This window comes from Musa acuminata, chromosome BXJ1-2 (genome assembly GCF_036884655.1).
Source record: "Musa acuminata AAA Group cultivar baxijiao chromosome BXJ1-2, Cavendish_Baxijiao_AAA, whole genome shotgun sequence".
Classification (NCBI taxonomy): domain Eukaryota; kingdom Viridiplantae; phylum Streptophyta; class Magnoliopsida; order Zingiberales; family Musaceae; genus Musa; species Musa acuminata.
The window spans coordinates 23,270,253-23,288,933 of NC_088328.1; the positions used below are offsets into that span (position 1 = coordinate 23,270,253).

The following is an 18,681-nucleotide window of genomic DNA, read 5'->3' on the forward strand; positions in this document are numbered from 1 at the left end:
ATAATACTAAAAATTTATCCACGCAACCCATCAGGATCATACATGTCCAACATATGCAAAAGAGACGAAGAATTGAGAACCATCATCTTCGTCTCTGCGCTCAGACACTGCACCTCAGTTTATATAATGTTTCATATTGATGCAAACTTATTTAATTTGCAGCACATTGTTATACAACTGTTCATGTTCCAACATCTCCCACTGCAAGCTACAGATTTTGCAGCATTTACAACTCAGGCCAGCCAGATTGAATTAAAGTGTGCTGAAAGATCTAACTGGTACTAGAAGTTGGGCTGGTAAGAACCATGGGGACTGAAGTGTAGGGCCTCCCTAAGATTCTTGAGAGCTTTGTCATATGATACAAATCCCATGAACCAGAATTCATGGTTGTCCATGGTGATGATTTGAATGTATTTCTCTGAAGGGTTCCTGGAGTTAGCAGAAGGATTGACTGCCCTCAGCTGATCCAGAGGCACAGCAATCTGCAAGTTCATGAAATTTGAAATTTTAAGAAATCAGCAACAGAGGTTAAAAAATCAGAGCTCAATTGTGACTGAACAAATCCAGAAAAAAAAGTTATATACTATTAGATGCTGCTGTCTAAAGAACCTGATGGTTTTTTCAACCTTGTGATATTTTATTTGTCAGAAATATTTGCATGTAGAATGGTGGAAGAAGAGTGAAAAGGACACTCCCTCATTGGTAAAATAGCCATCCGCACGCGATGGAGCTACCAATCAGGGGAAAACTAAATTGGTATCATCTGGTGAAGTTTTAGTTTCAGAATATATCCAATTTAGCAATCGGCCCAGGTTGAACTTAGTGAAAAAAGGACTAGGACTCTAACTAGCTAGGTGTTTGCCAAGGAATTTGATAATAGGAAACTGTAAATAGCTCCAAGAAACTTCAATACTCTGTTGGTTTTACCAACCCAGAATGGTTGGTAAAAACCCAACCCAGCTCCCAGCAAACTAAAAAGAAACTGAGAGAATTCAATCCCAACTGCTACAATACCTCTGTTGCATCCCCGGCAACCTTTGGTCATTGTAAAAGGGGGGAAAACTGCTTTTTGACCCCCAAAAAATCCAACAAATATTAGTGCCTTAGCAAATAGCCCTCACAAATACGCATCACAAGCATCTTAAACAAGATGAAAAATGTACCAGCATCCCTACTATGAAATTGACAATTTCATTTAAATGTTCCACAATAATCGCTTGCCATTCCCCTACAGGCCTACAACAACGTTCCAAAATCCTTCCCTGAACACGAGAGATCCAACCCTAGCTCATCTGGGGTTTATAGAAGTCAAAAATTTACTAGATTCATACTACTGGTTTTCCTATGAGATAACAGTTCTGTCCTGTAACCAAAACACACCAGGGCTTGAGCCCTAGCTCATGTGTGATCTATAGATTGGCATTTTCTAGAATACAGTAAACTTATCCTTGCCTCCTAGGTTTATTGTGAAGCTTGTGTATCATCATTGCTCGATTATTTCTTCAGAGCTTGATATTCTAGTGTGGATAATTTTGCAAGCTTTAGTTGATTGCCACACTATATTCTACCTAGAATTCAGCATATTTGCATCTTGATCACAATCCATTGCATTAGTTTAATTAAAAGTTACTTTTTACTGAACATAAATTAGGCATCTTCATATATTCATTAGGTGGTTAACCTATGCCAATTTGAGTAAATTATTGTTTATATCTTACAGTTCGCAGCTATGACTGTTCAAAACAAAACATTCCGTAAACAATAATAATCACATCATCTTTCTATTATCATGTGAGACATCTGAACATTATAGACACACTGTACTGCAAAACAAATAAATTATGTAGATTAGAGACGCACCTTATAATATGCCCACTCTTGTTGAGCATTGGAGAAATTAGTACAAAGAGGATTATCACTGCAAAATGCAATCCTGGCTGTGGATAAATACAGTGTTCCTATCACAGGACCTGCTGAAGTAGAGAGATAACAGGCATATGCTTTCCTTAGCTGCTCTCCTGGAAAAATACCAAACGCTTGCTGGAAAACCTTCTCATTCCCACCTTCTGCAAGAACTTTTGTTCCTTGTGCAAGCCTAGCCAAGGCTGCATCAGTGACATTGGGGCTGGTTTTAACTGTCAAACAAAAAGCATATGAGAACAATCAAATGACCATATCTTGGGGAACTTTCAACTAGTATCTCTACCAACTAAAACCCAAAATAGCAAGCAAAAGTTCCAGATATGTCTTAATTTGTGGTTTTTATACATCACTGCTTTATCTTAATGCCTTAAAATGGGAAAGAATTCATATCCTATTATCTTGAAAGGCGCTTAAAAAATGGAACACTAGGAGTGCTGGACCAAACTGAATGACGGAAGAAGCTAGAGGTAGTCATTATTTGGATTTTCTGAGATATTGTAGCTTAAAATGAATAGCCATCAAAAACATTAACCACAGGAGTCAAGCTGTCAAATCCTGAATAAAATGCTATCACATACATGTGTCTTGAGCTTCATAGTCCATATATAATATCTAGATCAGGTGATCATCACATTGTTAATACATTGAGAAACTACTAGTACTAGGACCTCCTTAGTTGATCCAACAAAATGAATATGCTTAAGTATTATTTGATAAACTCAAATGAACCTGATAATATATGTTCCATACAACTAAACAGAAAATTTGTTGTCTTTGTTTAAGACCTGAATTCCAGCCTTGCAATGACATGCTAAATATATAGTTAACTGATTTTTGGGTTTGGTACATACTTTAACTAACTTTACTAATTATTTGTTTGTAAGTTCAGCTCAGTCGAGTTCCACATTGAGAAATCAACTCATTTCCTTGCCAGAGTTAGGACAGTCAATCCGCTGATAGCAGCACATACATGCCATGAAAACCCAATACTTGTCATCTTAAACTCACACCAAGTGTGAAGCTATTCTTGACCCTTCCAAACGCTATAGACAGGCCATATAACATATAATTTCTCCTGAAATAGGTTGATATGCAAAGTCCACCTTTTTTTTCTCAAAGAAGGTGAGAAAATTATGTCTTCCGCAGTGTAAGTCATTAGCTTATCAGTTAATTTGTCTCGAGTTAATCAGCTGGGTAAAATTTCCGACCAATATGATAATAGCTTCTTCTGCTTCCACATAACTCATTAAATACCATTTCCAACTTCATTTGTTTAATCTTGTCAAGATACCACTTATTATTTGAATGACCATGTATCATGGTTTTGTTGTGATGTCAATCAAAATACTCCTAATCTAGCAAAAATGCATTACGCAAGAATCTAGCTCTCTGCTGACTAAACTCATATACCGCAAGTTTTGATTTCTTCAATATGCACTCATGATACTGAAATAAGTACACATTAAAGATGCTATCTCCTGCTGAACAATAGAAAGTATGAAATTATGCTATAGATTGAATAGATATGAGAACATCAACAACTTCATGAGATCATTTGTTACCAGGGCAAAATGTACTTTCCAAAAAGAAAGTAGCTTATCGACATTTAACTCCTCTGGATACCAGATCTTATTGGTCAACTAGTAACAAAATCATTTAACCCCTACAATTTCTCTATATAAATGCATGTAAAAAGATACATTTGGTCACTCTGGTGATTCCCCAGTGGTAGGTAACACATGTTCGAGATTTGAACCATGCAAAAATTGTACTTGATGCAGGAAACCAGGATGTAATGGGCAAAAAAGCATACGATGGTGCCAGACATTGCCAGCGACGTCCCCTGCCTTTCTGGTGGTGTCTTCCAATTTCTTCCCGCACCGCCCAAGCACCTTAAGGATTGTCTCCGATGGGCCTGGAACAAAGGAGCCAAACAATCGAAACTCAAGAAGCCACAGGACTCAAAACAAAAAGACAGCACCGATAAGATATTCCACACACTCTTGGTAGGAACAGGGGAAACATTCACATAAGGGTTTCCACTGGCGTTGCTGCCGTGAGGAAAAGGGGAAATGTTCACATAAGGGTTGCCGGTCCCGCCGCCGTACGTCGAGGAGGGGAAGTGGGAAGCACCAGGGACGGAAGGCATGGCGCGGTTGGTATTGCTAGGGCAGTGCCCCGCCGAGGGCCCGGCAGACGACGACGTGACGTGATCGACGGGGACGCCCTGCCAGTTGCCCGGATTGGCGTGCGGCGCAACCGGCGTTCCCATCACCCAAGTCCCCGGCGTCGCCCCATCTCCAAGCTTGCCCTGGTCCATCAACAAGCAACCACCCGAACGAATCGATTCTCCTCCTTCCCGCAAGCGACGAGGAAAGCGACAACTCGATCGGGGTCAATGAGATCGATCCGGGAGCACCGGATTCGGTGGGCGTCTGTCGGATCTGGAAGTTGCCGTACGACGAGGGTTCGAGGCAAACCGGGCGTGCCATCGCACCCCTCCACACGGCGGATCCAATACATGACCACAGACACCAAATGAAACCTGCCACGTACTCTGTATTTGGTGGGCCCTCGCGTCTCGACTGACGTACGTTGAAAGCGGTTGAATCTGATGACGAATATAATGTTATGTCCAAATGTGCTTAGAGACGTGATGGTCACTTATATGTATATTATTTACATGCTGAGGCCACCAACAGTTGCATATTATTTCTTCCATTTACTCAATGCAATTATTTTGAGAACATTCAGAACATTTTTCTAAAGTAAATATGTTCATAAAAACAATCACAAAAGATAGATTCAACCTTCCACACACCTTTTGCATCATTTTTTTATCAACATAAATTTTTAGGATTACTATAGTTCAAATCATACGTTTATCCCTAATATATCGGAGTGTTTTCGTCTTGTTTAAATCTTAAGACTAGTATCCTCCTAACTTATATATGACATCATAGGAGGTTTTGAGTTTAAATCATGCATCTTCTTATTTTTTAATATTTAATCAAAAATATTTATAGAATACTCATTCTCATTTGGGTCCATAGTTACCCAATCAAAATGTTATCAAACAAAACCTTTTGAATCCCTGCCAATATCTGTCTATCATGTTTCTTCTTTCATGGATACTTGATAGTTTTCCTTCTTTGTTGGTTTTTGTTCCCTAAACGTTTAATTATGTTCACCTCTTTAGATCATAGAGAACATAGTTAGGCAAAGAGTGAGAAAGAAATGAAAGCAAGAGGGCTATGGAACTCTCTACAGGTATGCTCAAAGCACATTTGCAAATGCCTCATTTATGGTTCTAACAAAAAACAAGACTTTGATATTTTAAGCTCAAATCCTAATATTATATATGTAAAGTTAATATAATATATATAAAATAAAAATAGAAAATAAAAAGGTAGTGTGATATCTAGAATCATACCCACATGTGAAAGAGTGAAACAAGAGAGTAAGTTTTATTTTATTATTTTATTATTTTTGTAAGGAAAGGGGGTCACGTAGCAATGAAGAATGACTTGGGAACCACATTCCCAAGATTGTAAGACACAGCTTCACCAACCACGGGAATATAATGTTATATATATGACTCGACCAGTACTTACGTAGCTCCCCATGAAAACCACTTGCTTAGATGTTAATTTCATGAGAGAGAGAGAGAGAGAGAGAGAGAGAGATTGTGCTATCTCTATCTCTTGTGCATGCAATAATGATTTGTGTGTACATTTCAGCTAATCAAGCAACATACGTACGTGCATGAACTGTAACCAAAACCATACGTATACTGTTGTCTCTTCCACTTCTGTTATACATGTCCGTGATGGCAACTGAGGAAGATAGAGAAGTTTGGAGAGTATAATTTGTAGCCCCAACACGTAGCTTCGCTTCACGACAAAACAATCCCCGATCTCTCTCTCTCTCTCTCTCTCTCTCTCTCTCATTCCTTATCTGATTACCTTGTGAGTGAAGATAAATGGATCCAAGAAGACGAAAACTGGAGTCAAAGACAAGAAGACCCACCTCTCTCTTTCTCTCTCTCTTGCACAGCACACACACACACACACAACAAAAACGCACACATTTCCTGCTCGACACGTTCTATTCCCTTCTCCGGGTTCTAAGCAAAGGTCACAGCCATCACTATCATCATTACTATGCGTCTCTCCTTTTCTTCCATCATCTTCGGCTTAATTGTGCACATATATATTCTTGACTCCTCTCTCGAACCACATGAAGTGATCCACACTGCAGCGAGACCTCGAAGTGGAACCCAGGCTTGGCAGGATGAGGAAGCCGGACGCTCCGGTGAAGACAGATGGCACCAGCACTAACAGCACCAACGACGGAGGCAGCAGGCTGAGGAAAGGGCTGTGGTCGCCCGAGGAGGATGAGAAGCTCATGAACTACATGGTCGGAAATGGACAAGGTTGCTGGAGCGAGGTCGCCAGGAATGCGGGCTTGCAGAGGTGTGGAAAGAGCTGCCGTCTTCGTTGGATCAATTACCTGCGACCCGGTCTCAAGCGCGGCGCTTTCTCCCTTCAGGAAGAGGAGCTTATCATCCACTTGCATTCCATCCTCGGCAATAGGTTGTCTTCACTTCATCTCCTCCATTCTATATGCTTAACTCATCCTGATTCCAGCATTAGTACGTCAAATATGAACACATGCATCAGTGTTTTGATTCATGTACATGTACGAATAACTTGTGCAGGTGGTCTCAAATTGCGGCACTTTTGCCTGGCCGGACCGACAACGAGATAAAGAATTTTTGGAACTCCACCATTAAAAAGAGGCTCAAGAACTCGTCGTCGTCGTCGTCATCGTCATCGTCTTTCTTCCTTAACAGTGGAGATGGAAGCACTGTAAATGAACCTCAAATCCAGGCTATGGACATGGACTCATCATCATCTTCAGCTTCTTCATCGACGCATGGCTTGCCCACGGGCAACCACTACGACCTAGTGCCACTTCCTGAGGTTGGGCTAGAGAACGACTACTACTTGCATGAAGCTCGAGTCGGTACAGAGAATGGATACTATGGTGGGGGTCAGGGAATGGCGATGGAGGGAGGAGGCACTATGGGTAGAGGAGGCGAGCTGCTCTTGGTGCCCCCTCTCGTTAACACCAACCTGATCGCTGACGATAATGTTGATGTGAACGAGATCCCAAGTGACAAAGCAGTGGGAGGTGGATTGTTTTGGGAGGGTGAGAAGGTTAGAGTGGGGGAGTGGGAGTGGGAGTTGGAAGACTTGATGAAAGATGTCTCTTTTCCTTTCCTTGATTTCCAAGTCGAATGATGGGCCATTAATTCTTCAGATCTCACCTCCATCTTTCCTTGATGAAAGATGTCTCTTTTCCTTTCCTTTCCTTTTGCGTTGCAGTCTAGCTAATTGCGTAGGCTTCCAAATTCTCTGAAACCTCCTCCTACTCTTCGTTATGACTCCACAAAATTCAAACTTTATCCATATAGTTCCAGCAATTTCTATGAAGCTTGCTCTTCTAACTTCTACAATCTCTCTCTCTCTCTCTCTGCAAAATGTTCATCTTGAGAAGAACGTTGTTCTCAAAGAAGCTGTATTTAAGTGTGGTGAGTATGAAAGAATAAAATGAAGCAAATGAAGGGTTGTGTACATGTGGAAGAGTGTGTTGGTTGATATTTTACTAAATATTATGTCTTCAGCTATAATCACAAGTTTCTTCTTGAGTAGCTTTTCCCCCTTCTAGATGGGTCAACAGTAGCTTTTGAGCTACTGTATTCCCTGTGACATGTGTTCATCATCATCATCATCATGGCTGTCACTCATAAATTGTTGTTCAAGTGCGCAATGATACCTTCTCATTCAATATAACATATGCAACATAGGCAACTAATGGAGCAATTATGACCATTTGGTCAGAGTGTAAAGGAGGTGGGGGGCATGAAAGCATGCTGTTGATGCTAATTCCTGATGGCAATTATAATTGTCATTTGGAAAGCAAGCGAATCTGGATTGAGACGTCCAACCGAAGTCAAGATCTGGTTTATTGTTGTTCTGGACCATGGAATCTCCAGGCTTTATTTTGGGGATATGAGATAGACTTCTCTTGTGGACATAAAAGGCTGTAAGTTAATCTCACATTACATTCTCAGATGTTGTTATTATAGGTGTGACTCTCTGAGGAACATTCTTAGATGAATGAATGATAGAATAATTGAACTCCAAATTCCCCATAAAATTCAGACTTTGTATCTGAATAATTGAAGACAGCAATCCATCCAGTTCTTCTTCTCCCTCCTCGTTCTAGAGAGCTATGACAGTAGATAACTCATCTGTGTTTTCTATTTTGGAGTGAGCAAAATGTGCCGCTAATAAAGTACTTTATTGAGTTATGCTCATACGATCCCAAATTATGCTTCGAATGAGTGACAATGACAATGTATCCATTTTGTTTCTACGCAAGTCGAATGAGTGAGAATGACGACAATGACAATGTATCCATTTTGTTTCTACGCAAGTCGTTACGTCTCGTATCGCATGAGAAAAATCAACTAAATTCATGATAAATTGTATCATAACAGCTCATGGTGAAAAAAAATTATCATGACTTTTGAAGTCGTATATAGTAAAAACAGTAGACCAAATAGAAGTAGCAATCGACGGAATCCTATATCATTGTTAACAGTAATCAAAGGATCCCAATAAAAGAAGACGATATCCGAGGATAAAATGAGAAGAGCCGTGACATATAATACGCAACATCACAATGATGGCAATTACAATTGAATTCAAATATCCATCAAGAAATTTACAAAAGTTGAGCATAAATTGTAAGAGCAACCTCAGGTTCGAAGTTGATAACTTCCGGGAATGTAATATCACAATCATCGATCGTTGGAACTCATAGAAGCCAAATCTTCAATAACCACGTTAACTTATCAGGGGGGACCAATTTAACTATAAAGAATATCACATAACCAAGAAGAGAAGGGAATAGACAATTTCAAATATACAGATATGTTTTCATTTAGTTTTATCTACCGTGACTTTTCAGCTGCAAAGATCCATCTTTCATCAAATTAGATCTGAGGCTACTGAACCTTTCTCTTGAGTATTGCCTTGACGCCTTCCTCCAATCCGTGCCTGCCTTCATCATTGCTGTAAATTCCTCATAACTTATCCTCCCATCCTGGGATAAAAGGTCCAACATCAGCTCATCATCCATAACTATTCAAATGTTGAGTTCTTGCTCTCAATTTTATTTAACTAATCAAATTCATTAAAAATAACTGCTGAGATCCATTAAAGACAACTACTGGTAAAACCAATTATTAATTATTTTGATATTCTAATTGTCTGTTGAAGAAAAAGATGAATTTTGTAAGAAATAGGTGTGGGGTGTTAAGTAAAAGCGATAAAATAACTGACCTTGTCCGTGTCTACATCACAAATAATAGCATTAATGACTTCTTCATGATCTGGACCTAAATCATCAGCCAAGGAGTTGCCGAGCTCTTCGATTTCTATGTATCCACTGTTGTTCTGATCAAAATATGAAAATGCTTTGTGCAGGTGCTCGTCGTTTCCCATCCTTCGTAAGTGAACAGATACAGCAACAAATTCCCCATAGTCCAAAGTGCCACTTCCATCGACATCAGCCTGTATGTAACAACATAATCTCAGTTTAAACTCAACAAAATATTATTCCCACTGAAAATATATGTAGGAATTAATTACCATACTATATCAGTTTACAAATCTATAAGATAGCATTTCCATTGAAAAAAAGTATTTAGCCATTAATCAACAACATATCCTTCAATATTTTGTGCAGCCATCTCTGTTCCAATCTTCCAGCTATGTTGGAGGTGGTTCTACAATTGTACACTATGCAGTATATTTTGCCATCAAGGTTCGCATGGGTACACATGGTAATCAAGTCTACTTGACATGACCACAAATTGAATGCAAATGTGAAGTATATAAAAACAACTACGACTCTCAGATACTTACAGCTTCCATTAAAATATGGACATCAGCATCAGGAATCTGGTGACCGAGTTTAAGCAAACCATATTTCAGCTCCTCAAGAGTTATTTTTCCATTTTTGTTTATGTCCATCTTCTCAAACATATCCTTTATGCCTGCAACTTCCTCGACAGATAAATATTCAGCCACCACCTACGACAATGAATCTGAATGGGTCAGTGGCTGAATTATGCTTGAACAAGAACATTGATATAAGTATCATAGATAAATATCAGATGATGAAAATCCATTCATGCACAAGATCAAAAGCCAAAGGTGGATAAGCCTTGGGTGTTAACCAGACACAGTAAAAATAACATGAATGTTCTTACCTTTAGGGCTTTCTTTTTAAATTTGTTCATCACGGTGAACTGCTGGAGTTTCGCCCTTACATTTTCACCTAGACTAACATTAGGAGCCTTATTGGCATTCTGCAACCATGGATGATCTGCAACATCAAATATAAGAGGCATAATTCAATGATGCAATACATGCTATGAGAACCAGATTGATCAAAGTAAGAGACATAAACAGAATGATCGAATGCTAAAGATTACCAAGTACTTGCTCAGCTCTCAACCTATACTTGGGATCCGGATTAAGCATATGTCTCACAAGATCTTTAGCACTTTCAGAAACTTTTGGCCACGGATCTCTCTTGAAATCTATGACAGAACGAAGAATTGCCTGGGCAACACCTTGTTCGGTTTCTGCATATGCATAGATAGTTAGATAACTGCTCGATGTTCAGAAGCAAACCAAATCCACACCCAAGTTTTTTGATACACTTGTTGAGAACTCAAAATCTAAACTAAAGGAAAGCCAAAGAAGATCGCATAAAGCTCTCTGATGGTTCATATCTTCTATGAAAGAGGATTACCAGCCCAAAATGGAGGCACGCCACAAAGCAAAATGTATAGGATCACTCCTGCGCTCCAAACATCTACTTCTGGGCCATAATTTCTCTTTAAAACCTCTGGTGCCATGTAATAAGGACTGCCAACAATTTCAGAAAAGTGCTCACCTGTGCAGGAGAAGAAAAATCATCATAATATGGAAACTGACTTGCCGGCAAGAACAATAAGCCCACCGGTCTCCTCAACAAATTATTGCTAATCAAGATTCAGGAACCACGTGCGTCTTTGAGTTAAAGGAAAAAAATGTTATCAGAGACAAAATACCAAAAAGGTATTCTTTCAGCAATTTACCAGGTCTGAAAAATACAGACAATCCAAAATCGATTGCCTTCAATGGGCCATTTTCCTTTTTGTCCCCAAATAAGAAGTTCTCAGGTTTAAGATCCCTGTGCATAACCCCATGCTTGTGGCACACCTGAGATGACACAAAGCAAGTAAGCCTATGTCAGTATATTATAATTCACATTGTAATAAGACAATGATATCCAATAATAACACTACACAATAAGACCACTTCAAAAAAATATGGGTAGAATATAATCCCGTTACAGGTAAAGGAAACGACATCCTAATACAAGACAATATGCAGATTGAACTGCAGCTGATTAGAATATTCACACATTCATCAAACTGAAACTATAGTTGCCAAAAAAAAAAACTTGGATAAAAGAAAAGAAGATAGAACCACTAAAAGTGAAAAAGTAAAAAGAATACACAACCATTTAACAGTGAAAATTAGGAGACATGAAGTGAATAACCCGAACAAATTCAGGACCAACATGAGTTCTATATACCTTCCACTTCTGCAATTGACAGCACTGTTTTAAATAGACCAGAATTACCTTATAGTAAAGCCGAATATTTGAGAGAGGTGATCTCATAAAAGTTAGTTTCACTAATTCTACAAATGGTCAGAAAATAAAATTTTGTTCCAAACCAGTTTATAAATTAACAGAAAAATGGAAGAAAGGAGCTACAGAAAAGGAGGAGATGCACTTCCGTAGTTTTTTTCAGAGATCAAGATGACAACAAGGCTTCGCGCTTCAAAGAACACATCACATAGCAAAATCTGATCCAAATGCTTCGTTAAAGGGGAAAAACAAGAATGCCTAAGATGACTGATTAAGTGCAGAGACGTGACCTGAATGATTTGTATGATGGTCCGCATGATGATGGCCGCCGCTCGTTCGGTGTAATGCCCCTTGGTGACGATCCGATCGAACAGCTCTCCTCCCTCGCAGAGCTCCATCACAAGGTGCACGGCGCCGTCATCCTCGTAGGTGTCCTTGAGGCTCACGATGCTCGGGTGGCTAGGCAAATGCCTCATGATCTCCACCTCCCTCCGCACGTCCTCAATGTCCACCGCAGTGCGCAGCTTCTTCTTGGAGATGGATTTGCAGGCGAAGAGCTCCCCCGTGGCTCTGTCGGTGCAGAGGTAGGTAACGCCAAACTCGCCGCGGCCGAGCTCCTGTCCGAGCTCGTACCGGCTGCCGATGTCCCGGCCCGTAGGGTTCTTGAGAACGACGAGGCCACGGGCCGGCCCACGGTTGTAGTCGATCGAGTAGGGGTTCTGCCGCTTCTCCTTCTTGTTCTTCCTCTTCTTCTTCTTCTCCGGATCGGCAGGCGCTACGCAGCAGTTCCCCATCGGAATTCAGGCAATTTGGATCCTAAAAATCCAATCTTTTCAAGGCTTTTCTTCGAACACGGAGCTAAAAACTTGTCTTTGACAAGAACAAATCGGGGGATCCTACAAAGACAACAGCAAGATACGACCTTTCCATCAAATCTCGAAGGAACACAGCAAGCGACACAAGAGGACTCGCTGGAGTTCAAGAGTCGAGTTTTGTTTGGTTCCACGGGACCAAAAATAGAGACGCCAAGAACAAGCAGTTCGTTCGAGACAACTGTCGAAAGGCGGATTAGAACGACAAAAGGCTCAAATTGGCGGGATTAATTGGATGTTCATGATCATGCGACCCTGGGAGGAGCTCTTAGGAGGTGGTGGTGGAATAAGAAGAGGATTATGGAGGGAATTTAGGACGAGTTGGAAGAGGAAGGTGGAATGAGAGAGAGGGGGTCAAAGCCTCAAACCGACCGCTGTTCCTCTTTTGACTCTCCTCACCCCTCCTCTTCCCTTCGGTTTCTGCTCCCTCTCTTGTAAAAGGAGATGGAGGGGAAGGGGAAGAAGGACGATAAATCCAAAACTCTCCCCCTTTCTTATCTCCTACTCTCCAAAGATTTCTGTTTTGAAGACAAAAGAAAACAGGATTCTGTTCAGCAAACAGAATTTTGTGTCAAAATGCTTTTCTGGAAGCAAAACTTCCATTGTGAGGATATCCACCTAAAAATGGTACCTTTCAGATTCCTCTGGACTTTATCAACCCCAAACTGCCTTTTTCATGCAGACAATTTGGACCATCAGTTGGAGATGATGACATACTAGTGGCTATTTCATAACCATAAAAAATGGTTTACTCTAAAAGACTATATTTACATGCACGTTTTTCTTGTTTTTTGCAAAACCTAAATACTAACTCTCTCTCCTTTTACTTCCGACAAAAAAAATCTACCAAAAACTCTGTTCTTAGATAACTCTAAGCAACATTTATTTACATTTAAACATACAACAGAGATGAGCAGAAAAAGGATCCAAGCCAACTTTTTGCCATTAAAAGGACTTGAAGATGCTCTTTTTCTTTCATTCAACATATATGAACGCTTACCCTGGAAGAAGAGAATGAAAAAGTTGATCAATGGGATATACTTGTGCACTTCAGCTTTTGCAGTTCTACTGCCCATATTCCAATTACTGCTACACTTATGTTTTTCCGAGTAATATCACTCGTTTATAATCTGAAAGCAAAAGGGAACCCAAAAAGGTAACCTTATTTATTTGAAGCCTAAAACCTTGCAAAACTTGATTTGCTCACAAGATTTGGGATGAGGAGTAAACATATCACGGATAACAAAATTGTCACATCTAGCAAAAGAACTCGAACCAATAAAGAGTTTAGCTGACCAACTCAGGTCCTAGTTAAACAAGATGGCATAATAAAAGTCAAATGCTTGGAGAAAGCCGACTTCCAAGCATTTAAGCTTCAACCTTCTCTGTGTCCTCAAGAAGTATAGCCTTTGTCGGCTTTGCAAGCAGGTCTGTGTACTCCTGGAAGGGAGATCTGCTGTAGCGGGTCTCTGTCCAGAAGTCGGGTGTCAGGAATCCATAGGTCTTCATGAGACAGTCAAAGGTAGCCTACAAGGCACAAAGCATCAAATTGTTTCCGTCAAATGTACAATGTGGCAGGTGCAAACATTTGCTGGTATTTCACAAAGTCCATGTCATTGACATGTAATCCACATGATCTTGAAAAGGTTGTTGCAGACATCATAGACACGGGCCACAAACATGCTGAAACACCTAAAGTAAATCTTTGATGCAACATACAGAGAAAATATTTACATCATTGATTTCCAGATTTGCCTGATTTTAAGTGATCTACAAATGTCAAAGGAGAAAGAAAATCATATGCTCTGCCATTTTTCTCCTCCAATTCCAAGGAGAAGGGAAAAAGAAGAAAAATGATAGGTGTGATTGTCCAAATTGTATAATTCCAACAATGCTCCTGATTCATAGTGTTACTGTCCAAGATCAATCCTATATTATCTTATTTCTTGGTCTTATTATCAAATATCAAATATAATTCGCCGAAATCAATCAGACTCCGTTGATGCCAACCTATGTTAAGCTATTAAACAAACTAAGAAAAAACGAAAACAGGAGAGGGATGGGAGACAAGGTCGACGACTATAGTGATGGTAGCCATCAGAGAAAAAAAATTGTAAGAGAATATTTTTTGTGCACTTAGAATCCACTAAGCTGTTAGAATTTTAAGCTGGCAAGGCCCAAACTCGGCAATTTCAAGATGTTAATCAAATACGGTGAGTTGATGAGAATATTGATTTAGAGTATCAAGGATGACATACAAAAAGAATGTGCAAGAATTTTCACATGTTGATGTGGCCCAAATTTCTTCACTAGACCATAATATACATAACTAAATTGATTTTGTTCCAACAGAAAAGAGCTTTGGTAAACATACTAAGAATGAGGGAACAAAAGATTTAGCTTCTCCCAAGTATCTTTCCAAAATATTTCTTATATTGTTTTGTTGATTTAAACTAGACTAAAGAATCCGACCTGAAGAGCCCTTTGTCTGACCATGAACACTTCAATATGGATCAAAGGAGCAATGTTGCTTCATCCTTGAAGCAACCTATGGAGCTTTGGTAAACATACTAAGAATGTGGGAACAAAAGATTTAGCTTCTCCCAAGTATCATTCCAAAATATTTCTTATATTGTTTTGTTGATTTAAACTAGACTAAATAATCCGACCTGAAGAACCCTTTGTCTGACCATGAACACTTCAATATGGATCAAAGGAGCAATGTTGCTTCATCCTTGAAGCAACCTATGGTTTCATTGTTAGTTTCACGTCAAGCTACCGTTCGTAAAATAACCTATAAGACTTAACAATTGATATCCACATGCATGACGGCGCCAAGATGAATCTATGGTAGCATTTAACATTATCAAATGCACAACCAACAATTGCCAATAGATATAACCCACCTCGACCACGATCCCTTTTATTGAAGACATGTGATCTATAAATAGTGCACCAAGAAACACTGACCTTCACAAAGTTACCGAGAGTCTTGGTCGAACCACGGGACGAGGTGAAGACGTCTTCGATCCCAGCAAACTGAAGCACCTTCTTCGGGACACGGGCAGCCACAATCCCCGCCCCCCTTGGAGCGGGCACCAACCGGACGGTGACGGACCCGCACTTCCCGGTGACCTTGCAGGGCACAGTGTGGGGCTTCCCGATCTTGTTCCCCCAGTATCCCCTCCTGACGGGGATCACCGAGAGCTTGGCCAGGATGATGGCACCGCGGATGGCGGTTGCGACCTCCTTGGCGCACTTGACACCGAGCCCTACATGGCCATTTGTGTCGCCGACGACGACGAAGGCCTTGAAGCGGGTACGCTGGCCGGCACGGGTCTGCTTCTGGACAGGCATGATCTTCATGACCTCATCCTTGAGGCCGCCGCCGAGAAGGGTGTCGATGATCTGGTGCTCCTTCACGGGAAGCGAGTGGAGGTAGATCTGCTCGAGGCTCGTGATCTTGCCCTCCTTCACGAGGCGACCGAGCTTAGTGACGGGTACCCACTTCTCCTCCTCGTCGCGCCGGCCGAAGCCGCGCCTCCCACCACGGCCGCGGTCGCCTCGGCCACGGCCCCGTTCGCCCCTACCTCGGCCGAACCCGCGCCCGAAGCCACCACGATCTCCGCCGCCACGCTCCGCCATCCTTGATGGGATTAGGGTTCCTAGGGTCTCTAATGCTTCAATAGAAAAGCGATTTATATCGTGGAGGCGGAAGCGAAGTCTAGGGTTTGCGTTAGGGTCGCGGCACCGCTAGGTTCGATTACCGGAAGTTGATTGCAGAAGTTAGCCGGGTTTTAAGTGGCTCTAAAAATATTTAAAATAATTTTAAATTATCATGCAAAATGCCCTGAAAGAGTTTCAAAAAGTCTATGTTAATAATATGATATTTAATCGTTACTAAACGCATCACGTCTTTTTAATCCTTTTTTTTCGCATAAATCATTGATGTTTGTTATAATATTATTAAATTTTTTATATTTTAATGATAAATTCTTTTTTAAAATCCCAATTTTTTTTCCTTACAAATTTTTTTATATTTACGCAACATGCCTTATTTTTTTAAAGAGTAATATTATCCTTGATGTCTAATCGATCGTGTGTCGTGCACTATCTTCATCTTTTTCTTTGTCTCTCGTTTGTCGCTCAAACTTGATTGGTGCTCTGTCACTTGTAAAAAATTTTCTCGTTAAGTTAAAGATATAAGATCGATCGTTGGGATGGGAGAAGCCAACAATATGATCAAGATCGACAAATAATTGAGACAAAGAGATGATTTAGAATAAGGTGTCGAGTGAGAGGAGGCGTGTCTAGAGAATGATGACAATAATAAAAGAGTGACAATACAAAAACATACATATTATACGAGAGAAATAGAAAGATATTCCAACAAGATCATTAGGTTGAAGTGGACAATAATATAATAACAATGATGAACGAGAAAAAAATACAATGAGACGAAGCCCAACGAGATGGATGTTGAAAATAATCTCATATAATAAAAAAATTATGTTTCAATAAAATAATAAAATAATAAAAACTTTTGTTTGAAAATTTTGTTCATGATTATACAATCACGACGTAATTTTTATCCACACTCGGTGAGTTATGATTATTTATTGCTTGCTTTCTTTAAATTGTAGCATTGTGAAGGTTTTGCTACAAAGTGAATTATATTTTTTAGATTTGTATAAAAATTACTTTGGAAATAAAATCGTAATTAATTCTCACATTCCTTAGAATTAATTTTTTGACCAACAAATGAATTAGTGTCGATACGATGATGGCAAGTTTTTTATATGCGTGTCATATCAATAATTAATATCAAATCTACCGAGCACTCTATAGCATTAAATGGATAAAATTCTTATCCCTCACATTAAATTGATAAGCATTCTATTATAATAAATATATGATATCATGACATGACATAACAATAGAATATATATATATATATATATATATATATATATATATATATATATATATATATATATATATATATATATATATATATATGGGAAAGAACGTTAAAATAATCACACGTTTGATATGTATTCGTTGGGCGATGATATGACAGGTTTTTTAAAGGCGTAATAATTTGCTATGGCATAATACGTTGACATCAGATGACATAATACTGCAAATACTTTATCATAATGAATGTACGTGAACATGAATTGCATGTCATGTACTTGGATTCTTGGTGTTGATCAATGTATTTAATTAAACATTTATACTATAAGTTTAATATTTGTTAAAAGTAGCTTATCAGGAGGTTGTCGATTAATCGCATATATTTATATACCTTGCCATAATGTTTTGCATGCATCGGAGTCATTTAGGATTTAAGAATATGAAACAAAGTTGATTGTCTATCCAACCTCACTCATTTTCAAAAATGATAGAGTAATGATTGATTTTAGCCGATGTGATTTTGATTATATTTGACTATAAATCACATAAGCTTTTAATGATTTACTTACGTTTAAAATAATTTTTATATATTATAAAACATAATATATAAGTTCATCCCGTCAAATATGAGTTAATAGACGTTAGAATCAGTAACATATTGATTTATAATAAATTATCAATATAATAATATATATAATTTAAGTTAAAAAAAAATACTATGATGATTTTGATCATGCACTACTAAAATATTTATGATTCTGTTTATATTTAAAATAATTCTTATATTTTTAAAATATCATATATAAATCTTTATAATCAAGTTTAAATTAATAAACGTTTAAAATCTGCTTACATTGATACATTGGTTAAGATCACAAATATTAAAATAAATCTTTAACTCAAAAAATATCATGTTAACATCATTGTTTTCTATCTCTTCTTATCGTTCCCCTAAAATTTAACATGAGTTGAGTGGTCGCATCAACAGAGATATAAACATAACATATAATGCAAGAGCTACTATCATTCTCAAAGAGGCAGTACACGACGACCAAAGAACATGATCAAATCGGCAATGATCCAACAACCAAAAGAAAAAGATGGGTCTCTTCTCGGTCTGCACTAATTATGACGATTGCATGCCCAAATTTAGGCTACACTTCCTACTTAATCACCTCTCCCTCCA

At 39.0% G+C, this 18,681-nt stretch overlaps 4 protein-coding genes across 4 annotated transcripts; 1 reads left to right on the forward strand and 3 right to left on the reverse strand.

The window, feature by feature from the left end:
• Window positions 1-118: 118 nt before the first annotated feature.
• On the reverse strand, window positions 119-4,417 carry LOC135599586 (GEM-like protein 1). Its single transcript, XM_065094086.1, has 4 exons — window positions 3,925-4,417; window positions 3,737-3,838; window positions 1,861-2,135; window positions 119-482 (listed from the first exon to the last, which is right to left on the reverse strand). Exons 1-4 carry the CDS (start codon window positions 4,241-4,243, stop codon window positions 282-284), a joined length of 897 nt encoding a protein of 298 aa, XP_064950158.1. The 5' UTR covers window positions 4,244-4,417; the 3' UTR covers window positions 119-281.
• A 1,799-nt stretch (window positions 4,418-6,216) lies between these two features.
• On the forward strand, window positions 6,217-7,435 carry LOC135611639 (transcription factor MYB83-like). Its single transcript, XM_065107274.1, has 2 exons — window positions 6,217-6,518; window positions 6,644-7,435. Exons 1-2 carry the CDS (start codon window positions 6,217-6,219, stop codon window positions 7,227-7,229), a joined length of 888 nt encoding a protein of 295 aa, XP_064963346.1. The 3' UTR covers window positions 7,230-7,435.
• Window positions 7,436-8,671: 1,236 nt separating this feature from the next.
• Window positions 8,672-13,199, reverse strand: LOC135599617 (calcium-dependent protein kinase 20-like). The gene is made up of 8 exons (XM_065094089.1): window positions 11,997-13,199; window positions 11,147-11,270; window positions 10,819-10,962; window positions 10,496-10,648; window positions 10,271-10,386; window positions 9,924-10,091; window positions 9,339-9,569; window positions 8,672-9,099 (listed from the first exon to the last, which is right to left on the reverse strand). Exons 1-8 carry the CDS (start codon window positions 12,498-12,500, stop codon window positions 8,944-8,946), a joined length of 1,596 nt encoding a protein of 531 aa, XP_064950161.1. The 5' UTR covers window positions 12,501-13,199; the 3' UTR covers window positions 8,672-8,943.
• Window positions 13,200-13,709: 510 nt separating this feature from the next.
• On the reverse strand, window positions 13,710-16,270 carry LOC103976078 (small ribosomal subunit protein uS5y/uS5u/uS5v). The gene is made up of 2 exons (XM_009391264.3): window positions 15,549-16,270; window positions 13,710-14,105 (listed from the first exon to the last, which is right to left on the reverse strand). The coding sequence occupies exons 1-2, from the start codon at window positions 16,221-16,223 to the stop codon at window positions 13,947-13,949; spliced, it is 834 nt and encodes a 277-aa protein (XP_009389539.2). The 5' UTR covers window positions 16,224-16,270; the 3' UTR covers window positions 13,710-13,946.
• Window positions 16,271-18,681: the final 2,411 nt, after the last annotated feature.